This window comes from Arvicola amphibius, chromosome 6 (assembly GCF_903992535.2).
Source record: "Arvicola amphibius chromosome 6, mArvAmp1.2, whole genome shotgun sequence".
In the NCBI taxonomy this organism is placed as follows: domain Eukaryota; kingdom Metazoa; phylum Chordata; class Mammalia; order Rodentia; family Cricetidae; genus Arvicola; species Arvicola amphibius.
Window position 1 is genome coordinate 28618220 of NC_052052.2, and position 22590 is coordinate 28640809.

The 22590-nt window shown below is 45.0% G+C and overlaps 1 protein-coding gene across 1 annotated transcript in view; it reads left to right on the forward strand.

The window, feature by feature from the left end:
* Positions 1 to 781: 781 nt before the first annotated feature.
* The window catches only part of LOC119816258 (microtubule-actin cross-linking factor 1), a 319531-nt gene continuing 297722 nt past the window's right edge, over positions 782 to 22590 (forward strand). Inside the window, exon 1 of the mRNA XM_038332756.2 lies at positions 782 to 887. Coding sequence (XP_038188684.1) covers positions 794 to 887 — 94 coding nt within the window. The 5' untranslated portion in view covers positions 782 to 793. The remainder of the gene's footprint in view (positions 888 to 22590) is intronic.

Below are 22590 nucleotides of genomic sequence, written 5' to 3' on the forward strand. Positions count from 1 at the left end.
GACAACCCTTTGTTCCTGGGCTTCTTTGTGGTCGTACTTCGGCCTCCCAGAGCAGTCCTGGCCGGGGCTTGCCCTTGTCTCGGTTCTGGAGCCCGCTGGCCTTGGATGTGAGGCGTCTAGGTCTTTTGCTCCCCGCCTGCCTTCAAGGTTTTCTCTAGGACCTTCTCCCGCAGCCGCACAGGCCGTGGCTCCCTCCTTTGTCCCGGCAGCCGGTGTAGGGCAGCGCTGAGTGGGGCTGAGGCTCAGACTGGGTCGGCCCGGGGGTCTCCCTGCCGCTACCACCCGCCGGGCCTCTGGTCCTGACGGACGCGGGGCCTCCTGGCGGCGGCCCGGCCTGCTCGCCGCCCCGCTCCCTCCCGCGGCCCGCCCGGGCGGTGGTCGGCGGCCCACCCGGCCCAGCAGGCTGCGGCCGCGGGCTGAGACGCGCCCGGCGGCGGAGGCGGAGGGCTGAGGGGCGGGGAACCGGCCCGGCCAGGCGCTCCTGACAGGAGGCGCCGCCGCCGCCGTCGCGCCGGGGCGGGCTGAGGGAGGAGCGGAGCCGAGGGGTGGGGAGGCGGAAACGCGAGCCGGGACCGGCGGAGCGCGAGCGGGCTGAGGAGCCGAGCGAGACTGCCGGGCCGGGCGAGACGGACGCAGAGCCAAGAGCGAGAGAACCGAGGGAGCCGCCGCCACCGCCGCCGCCGCCGCCGAACCGCACAAAGGCCGAGGCTGGGGCCGCCGCCGCCGCCGCCTCAGCGCGCGGGCCTGGAGCCGGCGCCCCCCGGGGCCCCGGTAGAGCGCGGCGCGGGCAGCCATGGCCGGCTACGTGCCGGGTCAGCAGCCGGCCAACCGCAGCCAGGAGAAGGAGTTCGTGCAGGCGTACGAGGATGTGCTGGAGCGCTACAAAGGTGAGGCTGGCGCCGGGCAGCCGCTGGCCGGAGCCCGAGGCCGCGGCTTGGCCCTCGCTGCCCCGCGCGCGGCCGGCTGCAGGTGGGGCGGGTGGCGCGCCCACCCGCGCGGGCTGGGGCCAGGAGCCGCGGTCGCCACTCGGGGACCGGCTTCTGGAGAGTTGAGATAAACCTGCCGAGCCCTGCTGCCAGGCCGGCGCTCCCCTATCACCAATCACACTGTTTGCTCTATTATCTGGTCGGGGCCGGAGGAAGAGAGACGTGGAGCTGGCTCTGGAGACCAACGACTGCTGTGGGACTGGGTGGCGGAGGAGGAGCTGGGCTCGAGGGAGAGGCTCTCCATCGGTTTCCCGGGGCGAGCTTCCCAGCGGTGGCTCTCCGGAGGTCGCCCGCCCGCTTTTGTCTCCCCGACTCTCGGAGGAGTGGCGCGCGGGGAGCCTAGGTTGCCGAGCAGCGCCCTGGCCGGGGTCGTGGGGCATCCGGGGTGGGTTGCGTGGCCGGTGAGTGTGCAGATTTCGGTGGCGAGGCCTCCCCACCCCCACGTCACCCCCTCCCTCGGTGTCTGGGCCTGCCGGCATGAGGCAGGGGGCTAGTTATTTCCCCCCCCTCTCAGAAATAAAGATTGGTCTCGGAGCTCGGATTTCAGCCCCTGGAGGCTGTCTTGCGAAGCAGTTGAGCGAGTTAATGCCTAATCTCCGCCGAGTGCACGCAGAGAAAGTTTTGACAGGCCTGCAGGGCTGCAGGCTGCCTTCACTAAGCGCCCAGGTGCCCCGAGTGGAGGGCAGGGGTGCGTGGCGCTGGGGCCCCAACTTTGATTTATCAGTGTGCTCTCGACCGCAGCTTGCACTTTCTCCCAGAATGTTCACAGGCAGCCCCCCCCCCCCCCGTCCCCTTTTAAAGCCGGGGCTCTGTGACTAGCCTTGCCTTTCTTTCCCTCCGAAGGAGAGGAATCTTCAAGCCTTACGACTGAGGCCGGCATACGTGTTTACAACTACCCGGTGAAGGGAAACTATAACGACAAAGCTGTAAACCCCCCCTCTCTCCCTTTCTTTTTCTGGTCACACTAGAGCTCTATTTGGGAATGCAGCATGGGGGTGGGGGCCAGATGAAATGGTAAAAGGGACCCTCTGGGGTTCTATTTGTTTTTGCTGCATCAGCTTCTGTGAGCCGTCCAGTTTTCCTGCCTGCAGGGAGTTTTCTGTCAGCCCCCCGTGGCCCTCCTTTTAAGAAGTACGGATTATTCCCGAGCGCAGAGAGGTTAGGTTGTGCTGTTCAACTTCATTGAAAAAACGCTGCTTGCCGAATGCTTCCATTAAGTCTCCTCTGCAGGCTTTTTAGCAACCCTGGACGACTCCTCAGAGGGAGGCTGTGCTGGGGCTGGCTCCGGCTGTGGCAGCTTTCAGCCGGCAGAGTTAAAGCCCAGATACAGGAAGAAATCTCAGGACCTCCCTGGGTTGTTACTGGTGTCTCTCAGCTGAAAGGAAGTTGGGCTCTCTTGTCATGGTAAAGAGGAAGCAGGGCTTGTTCCTGGGTGGGCGCCTGGTGTTTCCGTCTTTCAGGCTTCTCACTCAGTGTGACTTTGTTCCAGTGTGGAGGAATTCGATTCTTTTCAGATGCAGGTCTATTTCTTTCTTTTATTTCTAAAAGACGCTTTTCTATCTATCTATCTATCTATCTATCTATCTATCTATCTATCTATCCATCGAATGAGTGTTTTGCCCGCATGTAAGGCATGTATGGCTATGTACCCCGTGGGTGCTTGATGCCTGAGGAGGTCAGAAGAGGTCATTGGATCTCCTGAAACTGCAGTTATGGATGGTTGGGAGCCACCATGTGGGTGCTGGGAATCAAACCTAGGTCTTCTGTAAGAGCAACAGGTACTCTTAACTGCAGGGCAATCTTTCCAGTCTGCATTCTATAAATCTTTTTTTATTTTTTATTATTTTTTTAATATTTATTTATTTATTTATTTATTTATTTATTATGTATACAATATTCTCTCTGCATGTATGCCTGAAGGCCAGAAGAGGGCACCAGACCTCATTACAGATGGTTGTGAGCCACCATGTGGTTGCTGGGAATTGAACTCAGGACCTTTGGAAGAGCAGGCAATGCTCTTAACCACTGAGCCATCTCTCCAGCCCCTATAAATCTTTTTTTTTTTTTTTTTTAAGAAGCCTTGGGGTTAGAGAGATGGTTCAGCGGACAAGAGCATGCACTTCTCTTGCAAAGGCTCAGGGTTCAGTTCCCAGCACCAATGTAGCAACTTACAACCTTTGGTAACTTCAGTTCCAGGGGATCTGACAAACCTCTTTTGGTGTCCTTGTGGACCAGGCACACATAGGGTACACATAAATTCTTGCTGACACACACATGCACGAAAACAAATAATCTTTAAAAAAAAATTAGCACATCCATGCCCTCAGTTTCAGCATCTGGGAGACCAAGGTAGACAGATCTCTGAGTTGGAGGCCTGCCAAGGGCTACACTACATAGTGAGCTATGTCTCAAAATAAAACAAAAGTTATAAATATTAAAAAAGAATTCGTTTTGGAGAGAAAAGGGGGAAATTGGTTACTGTAGGCTTCTAGACCTTCATTGGTGGGCCTCCAAGTTAGTTGCATCCTTACTGTAATAATTTGAGGAATTATCTTTATAAAACAAAATGGGATTTTCAGATAGAGCAGGAGGTCTGTAGTTCTCAGCTACATAAATTGCCCATAGAAACGGCTAACATGAGAAGTGATGTATTCACAGTGTGAATGGAGCAGAGCTGGGGATGAAGCAACTTTATTGGGAATGGTTGTCAGAATTTTCCAGAACTGCTTGGCAACTGTTACCCTGCGTGTTGGTAGTGAGCATGGTTTTGGCAGGGCTGAAGATTCAGCATGGACATAAATGCTCTCCTTCACTTCCCAAGTAGCCCACAGGCTGTTTCGGAGAGCTGGCCATTAGACAGGAATCACTGGATAACTTGATGCAACCGAGAGAACCCCCACATCCCTCAACAGTGGCTGGACATTGGAGATGCTAGGACGATGAGAGAGGTCTGGTTCCTGCCCTGGTCATTCACGTCTAGCAGGGCAAAGACAGACACAAGTGATTCTGAGGCTGATGAGGACAGAGAGAATCTCTCTGGGGTTCCTTGGGAGGTTTGGGCTTGTCCTTTTGTTTGTTTGTTTCAGGATCTTGCTATATAACCCTGCTTTTAATTTTAAAATCAGTTAGTTGACTTGAAGACAGGTTTTCTGCCTCGGAGGGACGGGCATGTAGCTAGCTGAAACTGGCTTTGGGTTCCCAAGTCTCCTGTCTGTGCTTCTTGGGATTTCGCTAGTACGCGGCACCAGTTCAGAATTAGATTTTGTGTTTTCACAAAATTTTGAAACTTAAAAGTCTAAGTGTGCCAGCCTGGGCCAGGAATAAGAGAACATTTACATTTCAACATGGATAATGTTGACACACTTTAGAATTGACTTACAAATTGAAATTCTTGTTAGTTAGTGTCCTCACCAGATGCAAGGTTAGTAAGGACTGATGGTCAGCATACCACAGAGTCACTGCACAGAGTTACACGAAAAATATGTATACACACACATACATGTGTAAGCACACACACAGACAATTTGGTTGTGGTAGAAAGGTTTTTGAGTTCAAATTCGGGCTCAAGCCTAGCTCTGCATCTCTGCTTCTGTAATCCTAAAAACTGTAATCCTAAAAACACTGATGACTCACTCTTTAGGTTTTCATCTATTAAAATCAAACAATCAGTGATTTATTGGTTTTTATGAGAATATCGAACTGTTAGCATACATTACGCTATCACTGTTTTTAACTTTTTTTCATGAATAAAATTTAGATTTTCAAAGCCATTTCTTATTCATCTTACTTGAGTTCTGTAATACCCTACACAGGTAGTATTACTAAGAGCGGTGAATTTAGACACAAGGACTTGTCCAAACACAGGTTTCCGAGCTCGGGATGAGGGTTTCACATTGAGGAAGTTTTGACACCAGAGCATCATTGACTTGGGTTTAGTTGTGAAAACGTTAGTAAAACACAATTATTAGTGTGTCATTGCTGGCTTTTAGCAATGGAAGTGCCTTGTAATTCTACAGCTCTGAACTATAGAGACTTTCTTCTCCCCTTGTTTATTTTAAACACGGTCTTGTTATATAGCCCTGTCTGGCCTGGAACTCATTATATAGACCCGGCTTGACTCCAACTCCCAGGAATCCACCTGCCTCTGCCTTCTGATTAAAGGTGTGTGCCTTTCTTCCCGCTGGTTATGGGAAAGTTTGTGATATATGAGCCTCTGAGAATTTTATACACAAAATGATGCAATTTTGCAAACTCATCAGAAAGTGTAGACTGAGGATTTGGAATTGCTTACCTAAGTAACACCCTGAAGAAACCCTAGGTCAAAAGTGAACTCAGTTCTTAAGTTCCCTTTTAGAACAAAGTCCTGGAGTTGGAGTGGATTGCTTCTAGAAAGAACAATGGTGTATTTGCTGCTTCTGGACATGGACACTGTTAATTCAGAAATTGAGTCAAGTCCATCTGCTGGGAAATCACAAGCTTTTGCCACACCACACTGTTGAAATAATACAACGTGTGAGTGCACTAGCAGTGCTTATGGGAACTCTGGCCTTGGTCTGGCTTGGCAAGTGATATGACAGGCCGGGGGATCCCTAGCCACTGTATATTGTCCTGCTGGTTTTCAGTGCCTGTTCCAGATCCTAGAGATCTTGACAGGAACAGAAATGTCCAGGGATTGAACCTAGGACCTCCTGTGTACCAAGCAAGTCTTCTACCCTTGGGCTATATCTCCAGCCCTTTAAATGTTTGTTTGTTTAATATATATTTATTTTGAGATATAGTCTCTGCCTGTCCTTTAGTGCTCCATCTTCCTGCCTCAGCCTCCCTAGAGAGCATTTTGTGTTACTTCTAATAAAGTGTCATTTTTTTTTCCCTGCAGAACTTTTCAGTTTGGGGATAGATTATAGTAGGTTGCTGAGTCTTTGTCTCCAGGGTTGGGCTTTTCCATGATTTGACTTGGTCTGGACACAAACTGTGCCTCTTGCTACTGTTCAACAGGGTCCTCTGCTGTCTGTGCTGATCTCAGAGCCCTTCATTCAGGTTCTCATCCTGCCTCTGCCTTTTCTTAGGTCCCCTCTTCTTACAATGGCCCCTTCCTTTCTGGGTATGTGAATCTTGCCTCTTTTATTGAAGCTAAAGCATCACATTTGCATCTCCCGTGTAGCTTTCCCCTGTTATTTTATTTATTGGTGGCTTTCTTCTTTCTCTCATGTCTTATAATATCTACATCACGATTAGTCTCTTAATTACATATATATTGTAAAAATAATGCTCTTGCATTGTTCTTGACTTTTAGGGAAACAGTGCTCTGTAATGTAAAAGTGCTAAGGCTTCTGTCTTTTGTGGTTGTACCATCTATGGTATCATCCATGTACTCTCCCATTGAGTGACATCCCCAACCCCTCAAATAGGAACTTTGTTTTATTTATTTTAAAAAAAATTTAAAAGATTTATTATGTATACACACATCAGAAGAGGGCACCAAATCCCACTATGGATGGTTGTGAGCCACCATGTGGTTGCTGGGAATTGAACTCAGGACCTCTGGAAGAGCAGTCCATGCTCTTAACTTCTGAGCCATCTCTCCAGCCCCCCCCCCCATTTGTTTGTTAATTTTTGAGATAGGGTCTCAATTCAGCCTTTGCTTGCCTTGAACTCATTGGTCCTCCTACTTCAGCCTCTAAGGCCAGGATTGTAGAGCTACCGGTCTTTTAGGGCAGTTGGTATATTTATTGGATGTATGGTTGATTGTTGGGAATCTCTCTCTCTCTCTCTTTTGGTTTTTAGAGACAGGGTTTCTCTGTGTAGCTTTGGATCCTGTCCTGAAACTCACTCTTGCAAAATAGGCTGGCCTCGAACTCACAGAGATCCTCCTGCTCCTGCCTCCCAAGTGCTGAGTTTAAACCTGGTTAGGAATTTCTCTTAAGAGAAGCGATAGTTGGGCTGGAGAGATGGCTCAGTGGTTAAGAGCATTGCTTGCTCTTCCAAAGGTCCTGAGTTCAATTCCCGGCAACCACATGGTGGCTCACAACCATCTGTAATAAGGTCCGGTGCCCTCTTCTGGCCTGCAGATGTACACATGAACAGAATGTTGTATAATAAATAAATAAATAAAAAAAAAAAGAGAAGCGATAGTTATATGAGTACTTTTAAGCTATATTTTGTAAAATTGCTCAATTTGGGTTGGGAAAATGATTTAGTAGTGAAAGCTCTTGCCTTACAAGCAGCAAGTGAGAAGATCAGAGTTGAAATCCCTGTAACCCATGGAAATCTCACTGTGGTGTGTTGGCGCCCTACTAAATATAATTCTGGTGCTCCAAAGGTAGAGGCAGGGAATTCCTGAGCAAGCTGGCTAGCTAGAGTAGCCTTATTGGTGAGCTCTGGGTTCAATTGAGAGGCCCTGCCTCAGTGAGTACAGTGCACAGTGATAGAGGAGGACTCCCAGTATCAGCCTCAGATCTCTACATGCCGCATGCACACACATATGAACACACATGCACACTTGCATGAATAACACATATACATGAAAAAATATGATATTTAATGTAGAAAATTTTAACATATGGGAATGAATGTATATATAGTTTTGTGTTTGTGTGTGCATGTGTGTGTGTGTGTGTGTGTGTGTGTGTAGGAGGCAACAGATAGATGTAGTGTGCCTAGGAGAGAGTGGAGTGCTCAAGGACAGCTTTGTGGTCAGTATCCTGTCCTTGGACAGCTTTGTGGTCAGTATCCTGTCTTTGTTCTGGCTGTATAAAATTTTGTTAGAGTGGAAAGCTCCCTGGGTATCAGCACGTGTTTTTCTCTTTTCAAACTTTGAGTGATCATGTGTCAGTCATCAGGGATGTTTCAGTAACCTGAGACAAGTTAATTAATTGGTCAGTCATCATCATTTTTTGGACAGGGCTTTGCCAGCTGTACTGCTGGGTTCTGTCTTGCTATAATACGTTTCTATAGTAATTTTTTCTCAGAAAGATAAACATGGTTGCTTTGTGTTGATGCAAAGAATAAGCTTGTTTGAGTTGCCTTTTGGAGTTCAGACAGTTTTCTATCCAAAGGATCATGCTGATTGAGACATAGGAAGTAATTTCTTTTGGCTGTGCTTTTTAGTCAGTTAGCAGCAGTGAATCAGCTCACTGTCCTTTATGTTTTGTTAGTGCCTCTAAGAGATACTGTGTTGGAGCATGTGGTACTGGGGAGATGGGTGGGACACTTAAAAACATGGAAAGAATGAGATTGAGATTAGGAGTAGATGTGGGGCATGATGGTATGCATGCCTGCAATTCCTTCCAGTTGAGGAGGGGGATTTGAGACCAGCCTGGCCTGCATAGTAAGACTCTGTCTTTTTCAAAAAAGAAAAAAGAATCTTGGTGTGGTGGTTCAAGTTTATAACATCAGCTGTAGAGGGGCTGAGGCAGGAGTATCTCTAATTTGAGGACCGACTGAACTGCAGAACTGAGTTCCAGATCAGCATAGGCCAGATAACAAGATTCTGTTCACAACCAAAATAAAGCATAGCTGAGTTGGTAGAGCACTTGCCTAGTATTCAGGAAACCCTGGGTTTGCTTCCTAGCCCTTCGTAAACTGGGTGTTGTGTTGAATGCCTGTAATTTCAGCACTTGGGAGCTGTAAAAAGGAGGATCAGGAATTTAAGTCATCCTTAAATACATAGTGATTTCCAGACCAGCCTGGAATGCATGACACCCTGTCCTCAAACCAGACCAGAGCAGAGCAGATCAAAATCTAACCAACCAAATAAACAAAAACCCCCAACCAACCAACCAACCAACCAACCAACAAGCAAACATAATCCCAAACAACTAAACAGATAAATAAAACGGAAGACTCTGGATAAAGTGCTTGATGCAGCCTCAGATCCCCACAATGCGCAGATGCAGGCGGGCTGTCTGTAATTCAGAGATGGGATCACTGGTGCAAGCTAGTTAAGTAGACTAGCCCAGTTGATGAGCTCTGGGTTCAGTGAATAAGGTGGGAAGTAGTTTGAAGAAGACACCCGCTGTCAGCCTTCCACAGGCAGACATGGGTACACATACGTACCTATACATTTTTAACACTAAAACATGAATGCATAACTTGTGTACATGTGCACTTCCATGTGGCAACACACACACACACACACACACACACACACACGAGAGTATGCAGAGAGAGAAAAAAGAAAGAGGTAGAATCTATTAGGAGTAGGGAGGAAACTCCGAAATGTGCCTGTGAAAGCTTGTGTTTCATACTCTGGGAGGAGTGATGTAGATAGATGACGGATGGGAGTGAGAGTACTCTCAAGGCGCCAACCACTCTAGAGGTTGGTGCAGTTGAGTCATGAAACTAGATTAAGAGGTGATAGAAAGGCTGGAGAGAGTGTTCACAACCACCTGTAATTCCAGTTCCAGGGGACCTGAAACAAAGGCACCAGGCCTGCATATGGTACCCAAGCATACATGCAGATGTTCACACAATAAAAAGAGAGAGAGATGGGATAGGGTCTGGTGGCACATATCTTTAGTCCCAGTGCTGGGGAGGCAAGGCCTGCCTGGTCTACATAGTGAGTTCTAGGCCAACTAAGCCTACATAGAGAAATTGTCTCAAACAAACAACCCTCCCCAAAACACACACACAGACACAGACACACACACACAAACAGACACACACAGACATACACACACACACACACAGAGAGAGAGAGAGAGAGAGAGAGAGAGAGAGAGAGAGAGAGAGAGAGAGAGAGAGAGAAAAAAGATATTTAGGTGGAAGCCCTATCACCGTCCATGTATACCCAAAAAGGTTGGGATGTTGGGGATCTCCAGCTAGGGGTTCCATTCCCATTCCACGCTCCGGTCTCCTTTGATTTCAAATCCCGTCTCTGAGAAAGCCTGCCAAAAGTCAACCCCTCCCTGGGGCTGCTCAAGACCATACCTATAGGCCATATTTGCCATGTGATTCCTCACCTGCTTTCCCAAGGGTCACCCAGGAGGTGCTTTGCTCTGTTCATTAAACCTGATTTATCAATTCGGTTTGATTTGGCTTATTGCATTCGTGATGGAGGAACCTAGCAACCAGGGATCCAATATCTATCAAAAGATATATTGGATATTATTGGGGCGTCTTTACTGACTACACTCCAGGATTTTGTTTAAACAATTTAAATTATTTTTAATTTTGTGTGTGTGTGTCTATGTTGTGGGTATGTATATATGTATTTGGTGCTCATGGAGGTCAGGGTTTTGGATCACCTTGTGGCTGGAGTTATAAGGAGTTGTGAAGCATCTGACATAGGTGCTGAGAACTGAACTCAGGTCCTTTGCAAGAGTATCAGGCGCGCTTAACCACAGAGCCATCTCTCCACCTCTGACTTTAAATTCAGATACTGATGTTGCTAATGGTTTCCTATAAGATTTTGCCTTCAAAAATAAAAATTAGAGGATGGAGAGATGGCTCAGCAGTTAAGAGCACTGACTGCTCTTTGGGAAGACCCATGTTCTATTCCTAGCTTTCAAATGGTGGCTTACAAATCATCTCTAATTCCAGATCCACAGGACCTGACACTCTTCTGGACTCCCCGAGCACTAGGCACACAAGTGGTGCACAGACATACATATATGCAGGCAAAATACCCAAACACATTAAAAAATAAAGAAGAAAAGAAATAAAATGAGAATCAATCCCTATCCCAGGACTTCTTTAGAAACTCCTCTTTGTCTATATATAAGCATCATGTTTTAAAAGGATTTGACTCATGAATTTGTAAGATAGGCCTGTGTATTTGAACCTGCCACTCCTAAGTCATGTTTAACCTTTTCTTATTTAAATTAGCAAATGCGGGTGTCCCATTGCTGTGGGATAACCCTTCTGTAGGCTGTGAATACATGTTTCTCTTGTTGGTTGATAATAAAGATGCTTTGGCCTATAGCAAGGCAGAATATAGCTAGTGGGCAAGCCACACTGAATACAGGGAGGGTCTGAAGAAGGGTGGGTAGAGGAGATGCAAGAACCTGCCACTCCTGAGTCTTGTTTAACCCTTTCTTCTCTTTTAAATTAGCAAATCTGGTGTCCCATGATACCTAGTTGTGTTGGTTGTTTTCTTTTTTTCTTCCCCACTGCTCCCCTTTGGTCAGCTTGACACCAGATAGAGCCTCCTGGGAAGAGCAAACTCTAGTTGAGAAAATGCCTACATCATATTGGCCTGCAGGCATGCCTGTGGGCCAATTCTTTATTAATGATTGATGTGGGAGGTCTCAATACACAGTGGGCAGTGCCACTTGGGCTGGTGGTCCTGTATTGTATAGAAAAGCAAGCTGAGCAAGCTAGTAAGCAGAGTTCCTCTGTGGCCTCTGCTTCAGTTTCTGTCTCCAGGATCCTGTCTTGGTTTCCTTTGATGATGGACTGTATTTGTGTATTGGAAGACTATATTTGACTGTTACCTGTCAGGCAAATAAACCCTTTCCTCCTCAACTTGCTTGGTCATGGTTTTATATCACAGCAATAGAAAGAAAAGTAGGATACTAGTCTGCCCATTCTCTGCACAACTTTTCTTGTAATCATTTTAACAATAAGTAACTGGCAAGGGTTATATAAGAACCCACTAAGCTTTCATCAAGACCTGTTTTGCCATTTTTGTTTGTTTTGAGACAGGGTCTCACTCTGTAGCTGTGTGGCCTAGAACTTGTGGCTATTTTCCAACCTTAGCTTTCTGAGTGCCTAAGTTACCTACCTTGCAGCGTTCAGCGTTCAGGTCTACCCCGATTTGTTAATTTCTCAGAGTGTTGGGGGTTTCTTTGGAAGACTTATGTGTTCATCAGTAAATATCTGTTGAACTTGTATTCTGAACCAGGGAGTAGGTGAAGTGCTGAGCAAAGAAAGATCTTTGTTCTTGCATCTCCGTGATCTTACAGTTAAATGGGGGAAGCGTTGCTCTGCTAAGTTGATGATTAGCATTTGTTGTAGGCAGTGTTGTAATATAAATAAATGCTGGTACTAAGGTATTGTAGTACCCAGTGCAGGCAAGGTAAGAAGGCAGAGAAGGCATCTGAGGGAGATTAAACTGGGTTTTACCTTAAGGATTTGAGTCTCTTTGGGCAAAAAGGTTGGGTAAAGGGCATTCTGGTCTTCACTCACAGAGGAGGGGCTGGAAGAGCTTATTGGGAGAAGAGAATATGGGTGGAATTGGGAGTGTAGAGTATGAGGGGAGAATGGGTTGAGTGGAAAATGTGGAGAGGCCTAAGATGTTGACTGGCTTTGTATACCATACTGTAGTTTCGACTTTTTTTTTTTAAAGAGTTGTGGGAACATTGAAGGTTTTAGGCAAGGATTGTGATTAGGTTTATAATTTTATATTTTAGGAACACTTCCTCTCTGGCAGCAGTGTGAAGGAAGATTGGAGTAGGGCGTGATAGTGGCAAACCAATTAGGAGTCTGTCGCAGTAATGGAGGCAGAGAGTAGGCCGTGGAGGTTACTGATGTAGGTAGTAGCTACGGCAAGTCAGGAATGCTCAAGGTCAGGTCCATGGGTTTGGTAACTAACTGGATGTGGTTGTGATGTAGAAGGGAAAGAACTGAGACTGACTTGTGGGTCCCTGACTCAGATATCTGGGTGGGTGGTGTCACAGAACAAAATAGGGACTATAAGGGGGGTGGCTAATTAGCTAATTAATAGTTAAATGGTGGCCGCAAAGGAGCAGAAGAAAATTCCTTGTTTTGTGTGGTTGAGTTGAGGTCAAGGTTTGTGAGACCATGGTGCAGTGCAGCAGGTGGTCTAGATTGCAGAGTGAAGAACTGTGCGTCAGCTTAATCAAAGCCTCAGGCCCAGGGAGGGAGGCCACCTAAGGAAGAGGTTGAGGACAAAATCACCATCTATAAGGAGGATCTTTTCTGGAGCAGAGGTAGAAGGTCCTTGGGAAGAAATTGTGTGCAAAACGGAAGTAGGAGAGAGTTAGGAGGAACCAAAGAGAAGTTTCTAGGAGGATGTGTGTGGAGGGTGTGTCTCACAGAGTCTGATTATGTGGAGATAAAAACCGGAGGTGAACTGTAGGTGTGTAATGCACTGGTCACTTTTACTCAGGCACTTTCAGTGGAGGTATTGGGAAGTGAGTGCAGAAGGGATGAGCTTTAAGAATGAATTTGAAGGAATTAGAGGAAATTGACCTTTAAAAGAGGTGATTGTAGGGCAGAGATTTATTTATTTTTTTACTTTCTAATAAAGGTCTCTAGTCCAGGCTGACCTTGATCTTGTGGCGGTAACCTTGCCTCAGAATGCTGGGATTAAAGGTATGAACCACCTTGTCCTGCTTTGTTTGCCTTTCTTTATTATATTCTTGGTGAGACTTGAGAATGCCAAACTAAGTGCTGTTTGGAAGGAGCCAGCAGAGCAGGATAAGTCAATAAAATTAAAAGGAGGGAGAAATGCTTGGAGCTTAGAATCTAGTGGGGAAAACAAAAACAAAAAAAGAGCCCGGCAGTGGTGGCGCCTGCCTCTAATCCCAGCACTCAGGCCAGAGTTCAAGGTCAGCCTGGTAAAAAACAAATTTCAGTGCTGTCAGGCTCTCTCGAAAAATCTGAAAAAAAAATTAAAACACACACACACACACACACACACGCACGCACGCACGCACGCACATATACACCTGTGCCTTTGAGAAGATCAAACAGAGGTAAGAATGCAGGGATTGAACTTGGTGCTTTCTGAGAAGTGGGACTTGAAGCCTTCTACACTGAGAATCAGCAAGAGAGAAAGGGATATTCTCTCTGTCTCTGTCTGTCTGTCTGTCTGTCTGTCTCACACACACTTTTTCTCCAGCTGCACAAGCATTCAGTCACCTGTCCAAGAAGCTGAGGGAGACAAGTAGATTGATCCAAGATCAGAGATTCTAGCATAGTTTTTAAAATGTGCTCTGTGTTTATGTATATCTCTGCTTGGGTTTGTGCACATGAATGCAAGTGCCCACCAAACCCAGAAGAGGGGGTCAGATTTCTTGGAACTGGAGTTAAGCAGTACACTCTGTTAACTGCGGAGCCATTTCTTCCACTCTCCAGTGTATGTTTGATGCTGGAAAAAAGGGTTCTTGTCTTAGAAAAAAACAACAACAAAAAAAACTTAAACTTAGCACCTTGCTTTCTGTTTGCCTTTCATTTTGTACCTTGAGCAAAACAGTTTGCTCTTTCTGGGAAGAAACTATATATGTAATTTTTGTATTTTATGCCAGCAAAGTGCTGGGTAGAAATCATTTGTTTTCAGTGTTAATTAATTTGGTGGGTAGGGGTTTTTGTTTGTTTTTTTGAGGTGCTGGGGGTTGAACCCAAGGCTTGTGTAATTGCTAGGTAAATCCTCCGTCATTGAACTTTATTATAGTCCCTGAAAAGATATCTTATTCTTGACACAGAGAAGAAGAACCCTTCTCACCTGTGGCCTTTAATCCTATCTCACTTCTGATGCGGAAAGTGCAGGATTCTCTGGTTTGGAAACCTCCAGGCCTCGCTCCTACATAAATCTCATAGGCTAGCCTAACTACCAATTTGTTGAGGTTAGGAACATTTGTGGGACTTGTGCTCTACGACAGTTCAGGGCTTAGTATATTCCATTCCATTTGTACCAGGCTTTTGAAGACCTGGGTTCTTTGCAAGACTGGACAGAGGGGCTATTGTGAGAGATACAGCTTCTTTCTTGTTTATTTTGGCAGGCAGGCAGGCAGGCAGTGCTGTGATGGGTTTGTTCTCATGACTCAGAGCTCTCTGCTTTACCTTTGCAAGTTCAGTATAATTACCACCTTCCAGGTGCTGATGATGTCCTTCAGTTTATCTGACCTTATATCTAACAGGAGTATCAGGTTCCCTTGTCCTCTCCTTGCATTTTTTTTTTTAACCTTTACTCTAGTATAGAGGGTATTTCCTGGTATTATTTTAGGCCTACTTCAGAATTCACTTAGGTCTCGATCCCTTTTGGCACATCTCATGGCTTTTGGCTGTTAATTGGCGTGTTCTCCACATCCTTGCTTGTTTTCTGCACCTTATTTTGTAAATCTGGACTCTGTATCAGATAGTTTATGTGAGTCACTCCAGGGAGTGGAAGGTAATGTCTCCACTAATTTAGAGAATCTTTGATCTTGTTTCAGTCCCTAGTTTGGTTTATCCTGTTGATTTTCTGCCCTGGAAGAGGTGTGTGTGCACCTGTGTCCTTTGTGCCTTGTTTCATGGGCTGTTGCAGATTCTCCACTCTCAGAGATGCCACTTGACAGATATAGATCCCCTGCAGAATCCTTGTTATCTCAGTCAACAAATAGAACTTTGTTAAGAACTTCTTAGATGTAATTTAGCATATGACACTGAATAGTAGGTTTCATAACCTTCCGCTGCCTTCAGGGGGTTTATAGTATACAATAGATATTACACATGACAAAAGATAATAACCATGTAAATAGATGAGCAAATGATGGTCACCCCCACTTAGCTGTCATGCTTATAGAAGATGTCTTAAAAACATACAGTAGGGACCCTTAATGGTCCAGTCAGTAAAGTACGGCCATACAAACATAAAGTCCTAAATTTAATCTCCACAACCTGTGTAAAAAGCCAAGTGCTGTGGTGGCACTCTTGTAGTTGCACTGAAGACAGAGAAAAGAGGACTCCTAGTGCTTACTGGCCAGCCAGTCTAGCTGAACCAGTGAACTCCTGGTTAAGTGAGAGACCTTGTCTCAAAAAGTAAGGTTCAGTGTGATTGAAGAAGAGACACAGTGACAGCCTCTGGCCTCCACATACATGTACACAAATATACACACATGCACATATATGAATAAGCACACATAGACACAAACACAAAATTAAGACAACAAAAACCTAGGCTTATTAATCAGGGAGACGTACAGAGATAAGAGAATCTTCTGTCCAGTCCGTGGCCCTCACTAATGTTCTTCTAGGTCCTTTGCGCCATATTTTCTTTCTTTTTTAAAAATATTTATTTATTTATTATGTATACAATATTCTGTATGTGTGTATGCCTGCAGGCCAGAAGAGGGCACCAGACCCTATTACAGATGGTTGTGAGCCACCATGTGGTTGCTGGGAATTGAACTCAGGACCTTTGGAAGAGCAGGCAATGCTCCTAACCTCTGAGCCATCTCTCCAGCCCCCTGCGCCATATTTTCTTTCTGTATTGCTGGGACAGAATCCCAGTGAGGCTCTTACTCTACAGTGGCCGGCTGAAGAGACTGGCTCCAGTTCCAGCAGGGAGAACACCCGGAGGGCCAGCCTTCTCGGTATAATTGTGTCTGTAACATGAGGACGATCATCTTAGACCTAGGACAAGCATTTGTGTGCTTATAAACACCCCTAGCTTGGCATCAGGAAAGGCTACCTTATCCTGAGCATGGATGTCAGGGTTGGTTCAGAAGATGCTGGCCTGGCCCATGCCACCCCTCCAGGAAAATAGCAAGTTCAGTTCCAGTGTTTACTGGTCATTTTTACTAATAGTAAAAACAAGGACTAGGGCCAGTGAGATGACAGCAGGGTAAAGGCACTTTCCACCAAGTCTGATGCATGGTTGAAGGAGGGAACTAACTGCTACTAGTTGCACTCTGGCTTCCATACCTATGCTGTACCCCCTTCCCCCAAATAAATAAATGTAAGTTTACAGAACTTAGAAAACAGGGAAGATGGGGGTGTTGCATGCCTTTAATTCCAGCACTCCTGAGGCAGAAGCTGGAAGATTTCTGAGTTTGAGACCAGCCTGGTCTACAGAGATCCAGGACAGGGACAACTAGGGCTACACAGAGAAACAGGGACTAGACTAGTCTATTTGCGATTATTTAAAATCGTTGTATGTGTGAGAGGACTTGTTATTTGTTATTTTATTGGAATTTGTTAATTACATAATGATAGTATTCACGTAATACTGTCTTCTATCAGGAAGAATAGGGAAATGCCAGGGCCTGGAATTTCCCTATATCCCTCTATCTTTCTTTTGGGAGAAGCAAACAGAGGGAGAGCAAGGTCCCATCTCTCAGTTCTTCTCTCCTGGATTAGCCTGTGATCTTCCAGGAAAGGGAAAAGAAGGCAGTACAGTGAACAGTCTAGGCTTTAGCAGGAATTGGCCTTTGTGAAGGGATATGAGGCCGGTTCTGTGTTAGAGAAGATAGACATGGGGCAGAACTGGGAACTAATAGCGGCAGATAGTAGTATGTGTTATTTGCCTTTTCTTACACACGGTAAGAGCAGAACTGAAGTGCTGGCATTCCTTTTTTTTCTGTTCTTTTTCTCAACTACGTCTCATTTTCTGTCTTTGAAGATGGTATAGTACTTGGGACTGGAGAGGTGGCTCAGCATTTAAGAGCCCTGACTGTTCTTTCAGAGGACTAGGGTTTGACTCCCAGCATCCACAGTGTGGCTCACAGCTGTCTGTAACTCCAGTCTGTCCCAGGGAAATCTGATGGCTGCTTCGGGCATTGAATGTACATGATACATAAACATACATGCAGGCAAAAGCCCATACACATATAAACCCAAATCAAAACAAAGCCAAAAAAGATGGCATGGTACCCTCAGCAAATAGGCTGGTGGTGATTTGGAAAGTTCCATTGGAACTTTTATTGGAAGGTAAGTAATGATTTGATTATGCTCTTTAAATGTACCAAGTGTTTTTCTTGCAATTCATTTTTATAGCCCAAACTGCCTTGCTCACCCCAGTTCTTGTATTTTTGTAGTTAACTCAGCATATGTTTGTCTGAGTTTTCCAGCCTAATTGTGGTCTCTCTGAGGCCTTTAAATGAGATGTATAATATGATCTGTTTCATGAATTGAACCACTTTGTAAATTGTGATAGCTCTTATGTTTTTTAGTACTTCTAGTAACTTTCAGCACCTTTGGCAGCATTTTCCCTGTGGTTATTCTCCAGACATCCTAAACACTGTCTAAATGTCTATATGTCTCTCTGTTCCCAGACCTGCTGCTTCTGTCTTCTCCTTTGCTATCTATCCAGTGGCCCATGCCAAAACCCAGGCTTCATGTGTCTCTGTCCTGTCCTGCAGCTGCCCAGACAGTCAGTCCTTCAACGAGTTTTGTTGAGTCTATTTCCTATGCTTCTCTCCACCTGTCATCTCCTTAGCTCTACCACTAGCCAACACAGGAGTCCAAGCCTATTGTCTCTGCTTTGGACTGCTAAGGAACTGCTGATAACTGATCTTTCTTCGCTCTGGTTCTCATTAAGCTTTCTTTCGCATTCCAACTAGAAAATCCTCAAAAGTATGAAAGTGCCAGGTATGGCAGCCACCTAGCACTGGGGACATTGGTGCAGAGGAACTGCATTGAGTTTGAGGCCAGCCTTTCCAATAGAGTGAGACTTACATTTTAAAAAATGCTAAATTAATCAGGTAGATTTTCCTGTTGAAAAAGTCCCACAGTGGACCTAGCCAGAGAGTATAGTCTAAATCCCAGTTACTTAAGAAGCTGAGGCAGGAAGATCTCAAGTTTAAGCCCTGTCTAAGGTATAGAATAAGTCTAGCCTGGGCAATTTTTAGTGAGATCTATCACAAAGTTTATAAAGGAAAAGAGATGTAAATGGCTAGGGATATATCTTAATGGCAGGAGGGTGCTTGCTTAGATATGTGAGGCTCTGGATTCGTCACCCAGTACAAAAAATTAAAAACAAAAGCTTCCTTAGTAACAGTCCCCATTGACTGTGTGATAATGCCTAAGTGCACAGTAAAATTTGCTTCTCTAACCTCTGCGTGCCTCTGTGACCTCTTCCCTGCTCCTTTTCTCCTTTTCACTGTGAAGCTATGTTCAGCTCCTTTTACCTGCTGGGGTGGGGAATGTTGCTGTTGTTTGCTTTGCTTCTAATTTACCCTCAGTCTTGAATTTCTTCTGTACTTGTTAAACTAACCTGTCAACAAAATATTAAACACAGTTCAAGCCAGACCTTGGTTGTGCAAGCAGTGTTCTCAGCTACTGGGGGAGAAGTGGGATAGGAGGAGTGTTCAAGGCCCATGCAGGCAACTTAGTGTGACTTAGTTTTGAAATAAAGAACCCAAAAGGGCTAGGGATAATAGTTCATTAGTAGGACACTTGTCTAACATGCATGAGTCCCTGAGTTCAGTGCCCAGTACTGCCAAAAACCAAATAAAACAAACAGCCCAGAAATCAGTCACTGGATGCATTCCTCTTTTTCTGTCTGTGACTTGTGTATGTTCAGTTGCTTACTATATGGTTGTCCTTCCGCATTAAGCCCTCTCTGTTCCCTAGCTGTGCTCAGCATAGCACTTACGATGTACAGGCACAGCAGAGATGTTGATCAGTGAATGCTGTACACACAGATTTCTTACAAGTATTTCTGCACTTCGTAAAATCATGTCTAAAAACCGGGCGGAGGTGGCACACACCTTTTATCCCAGCACTCAGGAGGCAGAGGCAGGTGGATCTCTGTGAGTTTGAGGCCAGCCTGGTCTACAGAGTGAGTTCCAGGACAGGTTCCAAAGCAACACAGAGAAACCCTGTTTTGAAAAAAAAAATATTTTTTTTATTTTGGTGGTGGAGATTGAACCCAGGCTTCAGGCAGCAAAGCATGCACTCTGCCTCTGAACTACACGCTTAGCTTTAAAGTAGTTTTAGTGTATCATGTTTGTGTACTCTCTCACATGAGGTCAAGTGTGGGATTTTTATTTATGCATTATGCAGATTTTTAGAGAGTCTTGGATTTGGCATCATTTGGACTTCACAGTTGTTAGAGATGTTCAATTCGTGTTCAGACGATAGAAGAACTCTTTCATTAGCCTAAGGATAACATGAGATTGTGAGAGGATAATGCATTTCTTTTGTACTTTAAGAGTTCCCTTTCAAGGGCTGGCCTTAGCAGTTCCAGTACTTGGAGGCAGAAGTGGAAGGATCGCCAAGATTTTGAAACCAACTTGGTTTACTTAATAAATTCCAGGTCAGTTAGAGTTACAGAGAGACCTAGCATCAAAGCACAACAAACAAACAAACAAACAAATAGCACAAGAATTTCAGTTTGGGAATAACAAAACAAAATTGACTTTAGAAACATGGCTGCAACCATTTTAGTGCATATTTATAGAAGCATCTTTGTTCCTAAAGGCTGCCAGCTCCCCAATAAATCCCAAGGCTCCTGCTGGTTTTCTCTTAGTTTGTTGTGTAAGAACACATCAAATGTCACATCTTTTCTCCAGTGTAAATTACTTCATGCAGTATTGTTAAGAAAAGGTTAGAGAAGGTGATTGATTCCATGATGCCTTAGATAAAGTTGTTTAGGAGAGGGAAGATGCTTTAAGGCTTCTTAAGACTAGTCAAGAAAAAGTGAGACCTGGTGCTTGGAGTAGGGACATCTTTGTACAAATCATCTGGCACATTCAAGCAGTGGCCTCTACCTTGGTACCTAAGTAAATGATACAATAGGAGATGATTTTTTGCAAAGCCTTATGTGGATCATTTTGTCAGACTAAGACTTGAGTAACAAGCCCACATTGAAGCAAGAAAGAGAAGTTTAGAGAAGTCAAGTGTTGTCTGAAATGACATGTAGAAGTATGATTTCATTGTTCTTGCAGTAGAGTCTGTTTCTTGATGTCTAGTTAACAGTTTATAAAGAAATATTCTTGGCCAGGTGGTGGTAGCACATACCTTTAATCCCAGGACTCAGAAGACAGTAGGTCAACTGGGTCTGTAAAGCATGTTCCAGGACGCCCAGGGCCACACAGGGAAACGCTGTCTCGAAAAACCATTAAAAAAAAAAAAAGCTGGGCATTGGTAACACATGCCTGTAATTCCAACACTAGGGAGGCAGAGGCATGTGGATCTCTGAGTTTGAGGCCGGGCTGGTCTATAGAATGAGTTCCAGGACAGCCAGATGTACATAGAGAAACTATCTTGTGAGGGAGAGGGTGTTCTTGTTAAACAAAACAAAACAAAAAACCAACAAAATTAACTCCTTTCCCTAAAAAAGTAGAGATATTTGTTTGCTAGCTCTATTTATCCCTAGCTCTCAGAAGAGTGCCTGTCTGATAGAACAGGTGTAAATTCTGGTCACTCTTGTTCCTGATAAGGAAGAGACGTGTAAGGTCTTGTTCAAGGTCAGGTAACTACCAGTAAAGCCAGCTAGCTCTCTTGTTGAGGCAGAGTCTACCCATGTAGCTCAGTCTGGTCTTGATCCTCTTGATCCTCTAGCCCTAACCTTTTTAAGTGTCTGGGATCACAGATTGGTGCTGTCATACTCGGGTTTGGGTTTTTTGTTTTTTTTTGTTTGTTTGTTTTTTTGTTTTTTTGTTTTTTTCGAGACAGGGTTTCTCTGCAGCTTTTTAGAGCCTGTCCTGGAACTAGCTCTTGTAGACCAGGCTGGTCTCGAACTCACAGAGATCCACCTGCCTCTGCCTCCCGAGTGCTGGGATTAAAGGCGTGCGCCACCACCGCCCGGCATGGGTTTTGTTTTTTTTTTTAAGTAACATTTACACACTGGAGAGATGGCTCAGCAGTTCAGAGCACTAGCTGCTCTCACAGAGGACCCAGATTAGGTGCCTAGTATCTGCATGCCTTACAACTCTGAATAACTTCAGTTCCCAGGGATCTAGCACCCTCTCTTGGCTCTGGTGGGCACCAGGCATGCACATAATATACTCACATACTTGCAGGCAAAACCATTTATCACATTTAAAAAAAATCTTTGCAAACATCCTCCTCGTGTGTGTGTGTATGTGTGTGTGTACATGCACATTCACAGCTAGTGTGTGGAGATCAGGGGACACTTTCTACTTTGTTGAAGAAGGGTCTTTTTGTTTAGTTTTCTGTTTATTGCATACTCCAAGGTGGCAGGTCTGCTAGCTTCTGGTGATTATCTTGTTTTTAGCCTCTTATCTGGTCTTAGGAGTGTTGTGATTACATGTGCATGCCACCACATCTGGCCTTGTACGTGGGTTCTAGAGATTAGACTCAGGACTCAGGCTTGTGCAGCTAAAGCTTTTACCTGCTAAGCCATATTCATGGTCTAGTGGTTTTATTGTTTTTGTTTTTTAAAAAGACTGTTTAATCACAGCACCTTCCGTGACTTGGTATTAATGTGTATTATGACTGTCTGCCCCTATGACAGGAATGGACGAAGGAAAAGTTAGAAGCCTTTGTGTGCTGAAGTCTGACTAAGGATAGATATTCTATCATTTAATCATCCCTAACTACATCCTGTGGCAATTCAATGATACAGTAGATTTTACAGCCGAGGAAACAAGGTTGAGGACCTACATAACTCAGCAGAGGGTCTCACAGCCAGTGATAGAACTTGATTTTCAGTTCAGTCTAATTAACCCATTTGGCAATGGACCCTTTACCTTAAGTCACAGCTTAAGGTTTGGATTTGTGGTCTGAGTTGCTTTTAGATTTTCATATCAGATAACTGAAGAGTAGTCTGACCTGAACTCCTGAAGTAGAGCTGCAGAAATTGTTAACTTTAAGAGAACTGTGGAGCAGTGGGTCTGTAGAGAGGAGACGCTGGGGCTCCTGAGACAAAAATAATCTGTGCTTTACAGGTGCACACAGTTAAATTGCATAATTTAAACTTTAGACTTCCTTTTAGATCGGGGTCCAAAACAGCTAAGGGGATTATAGTCACAAT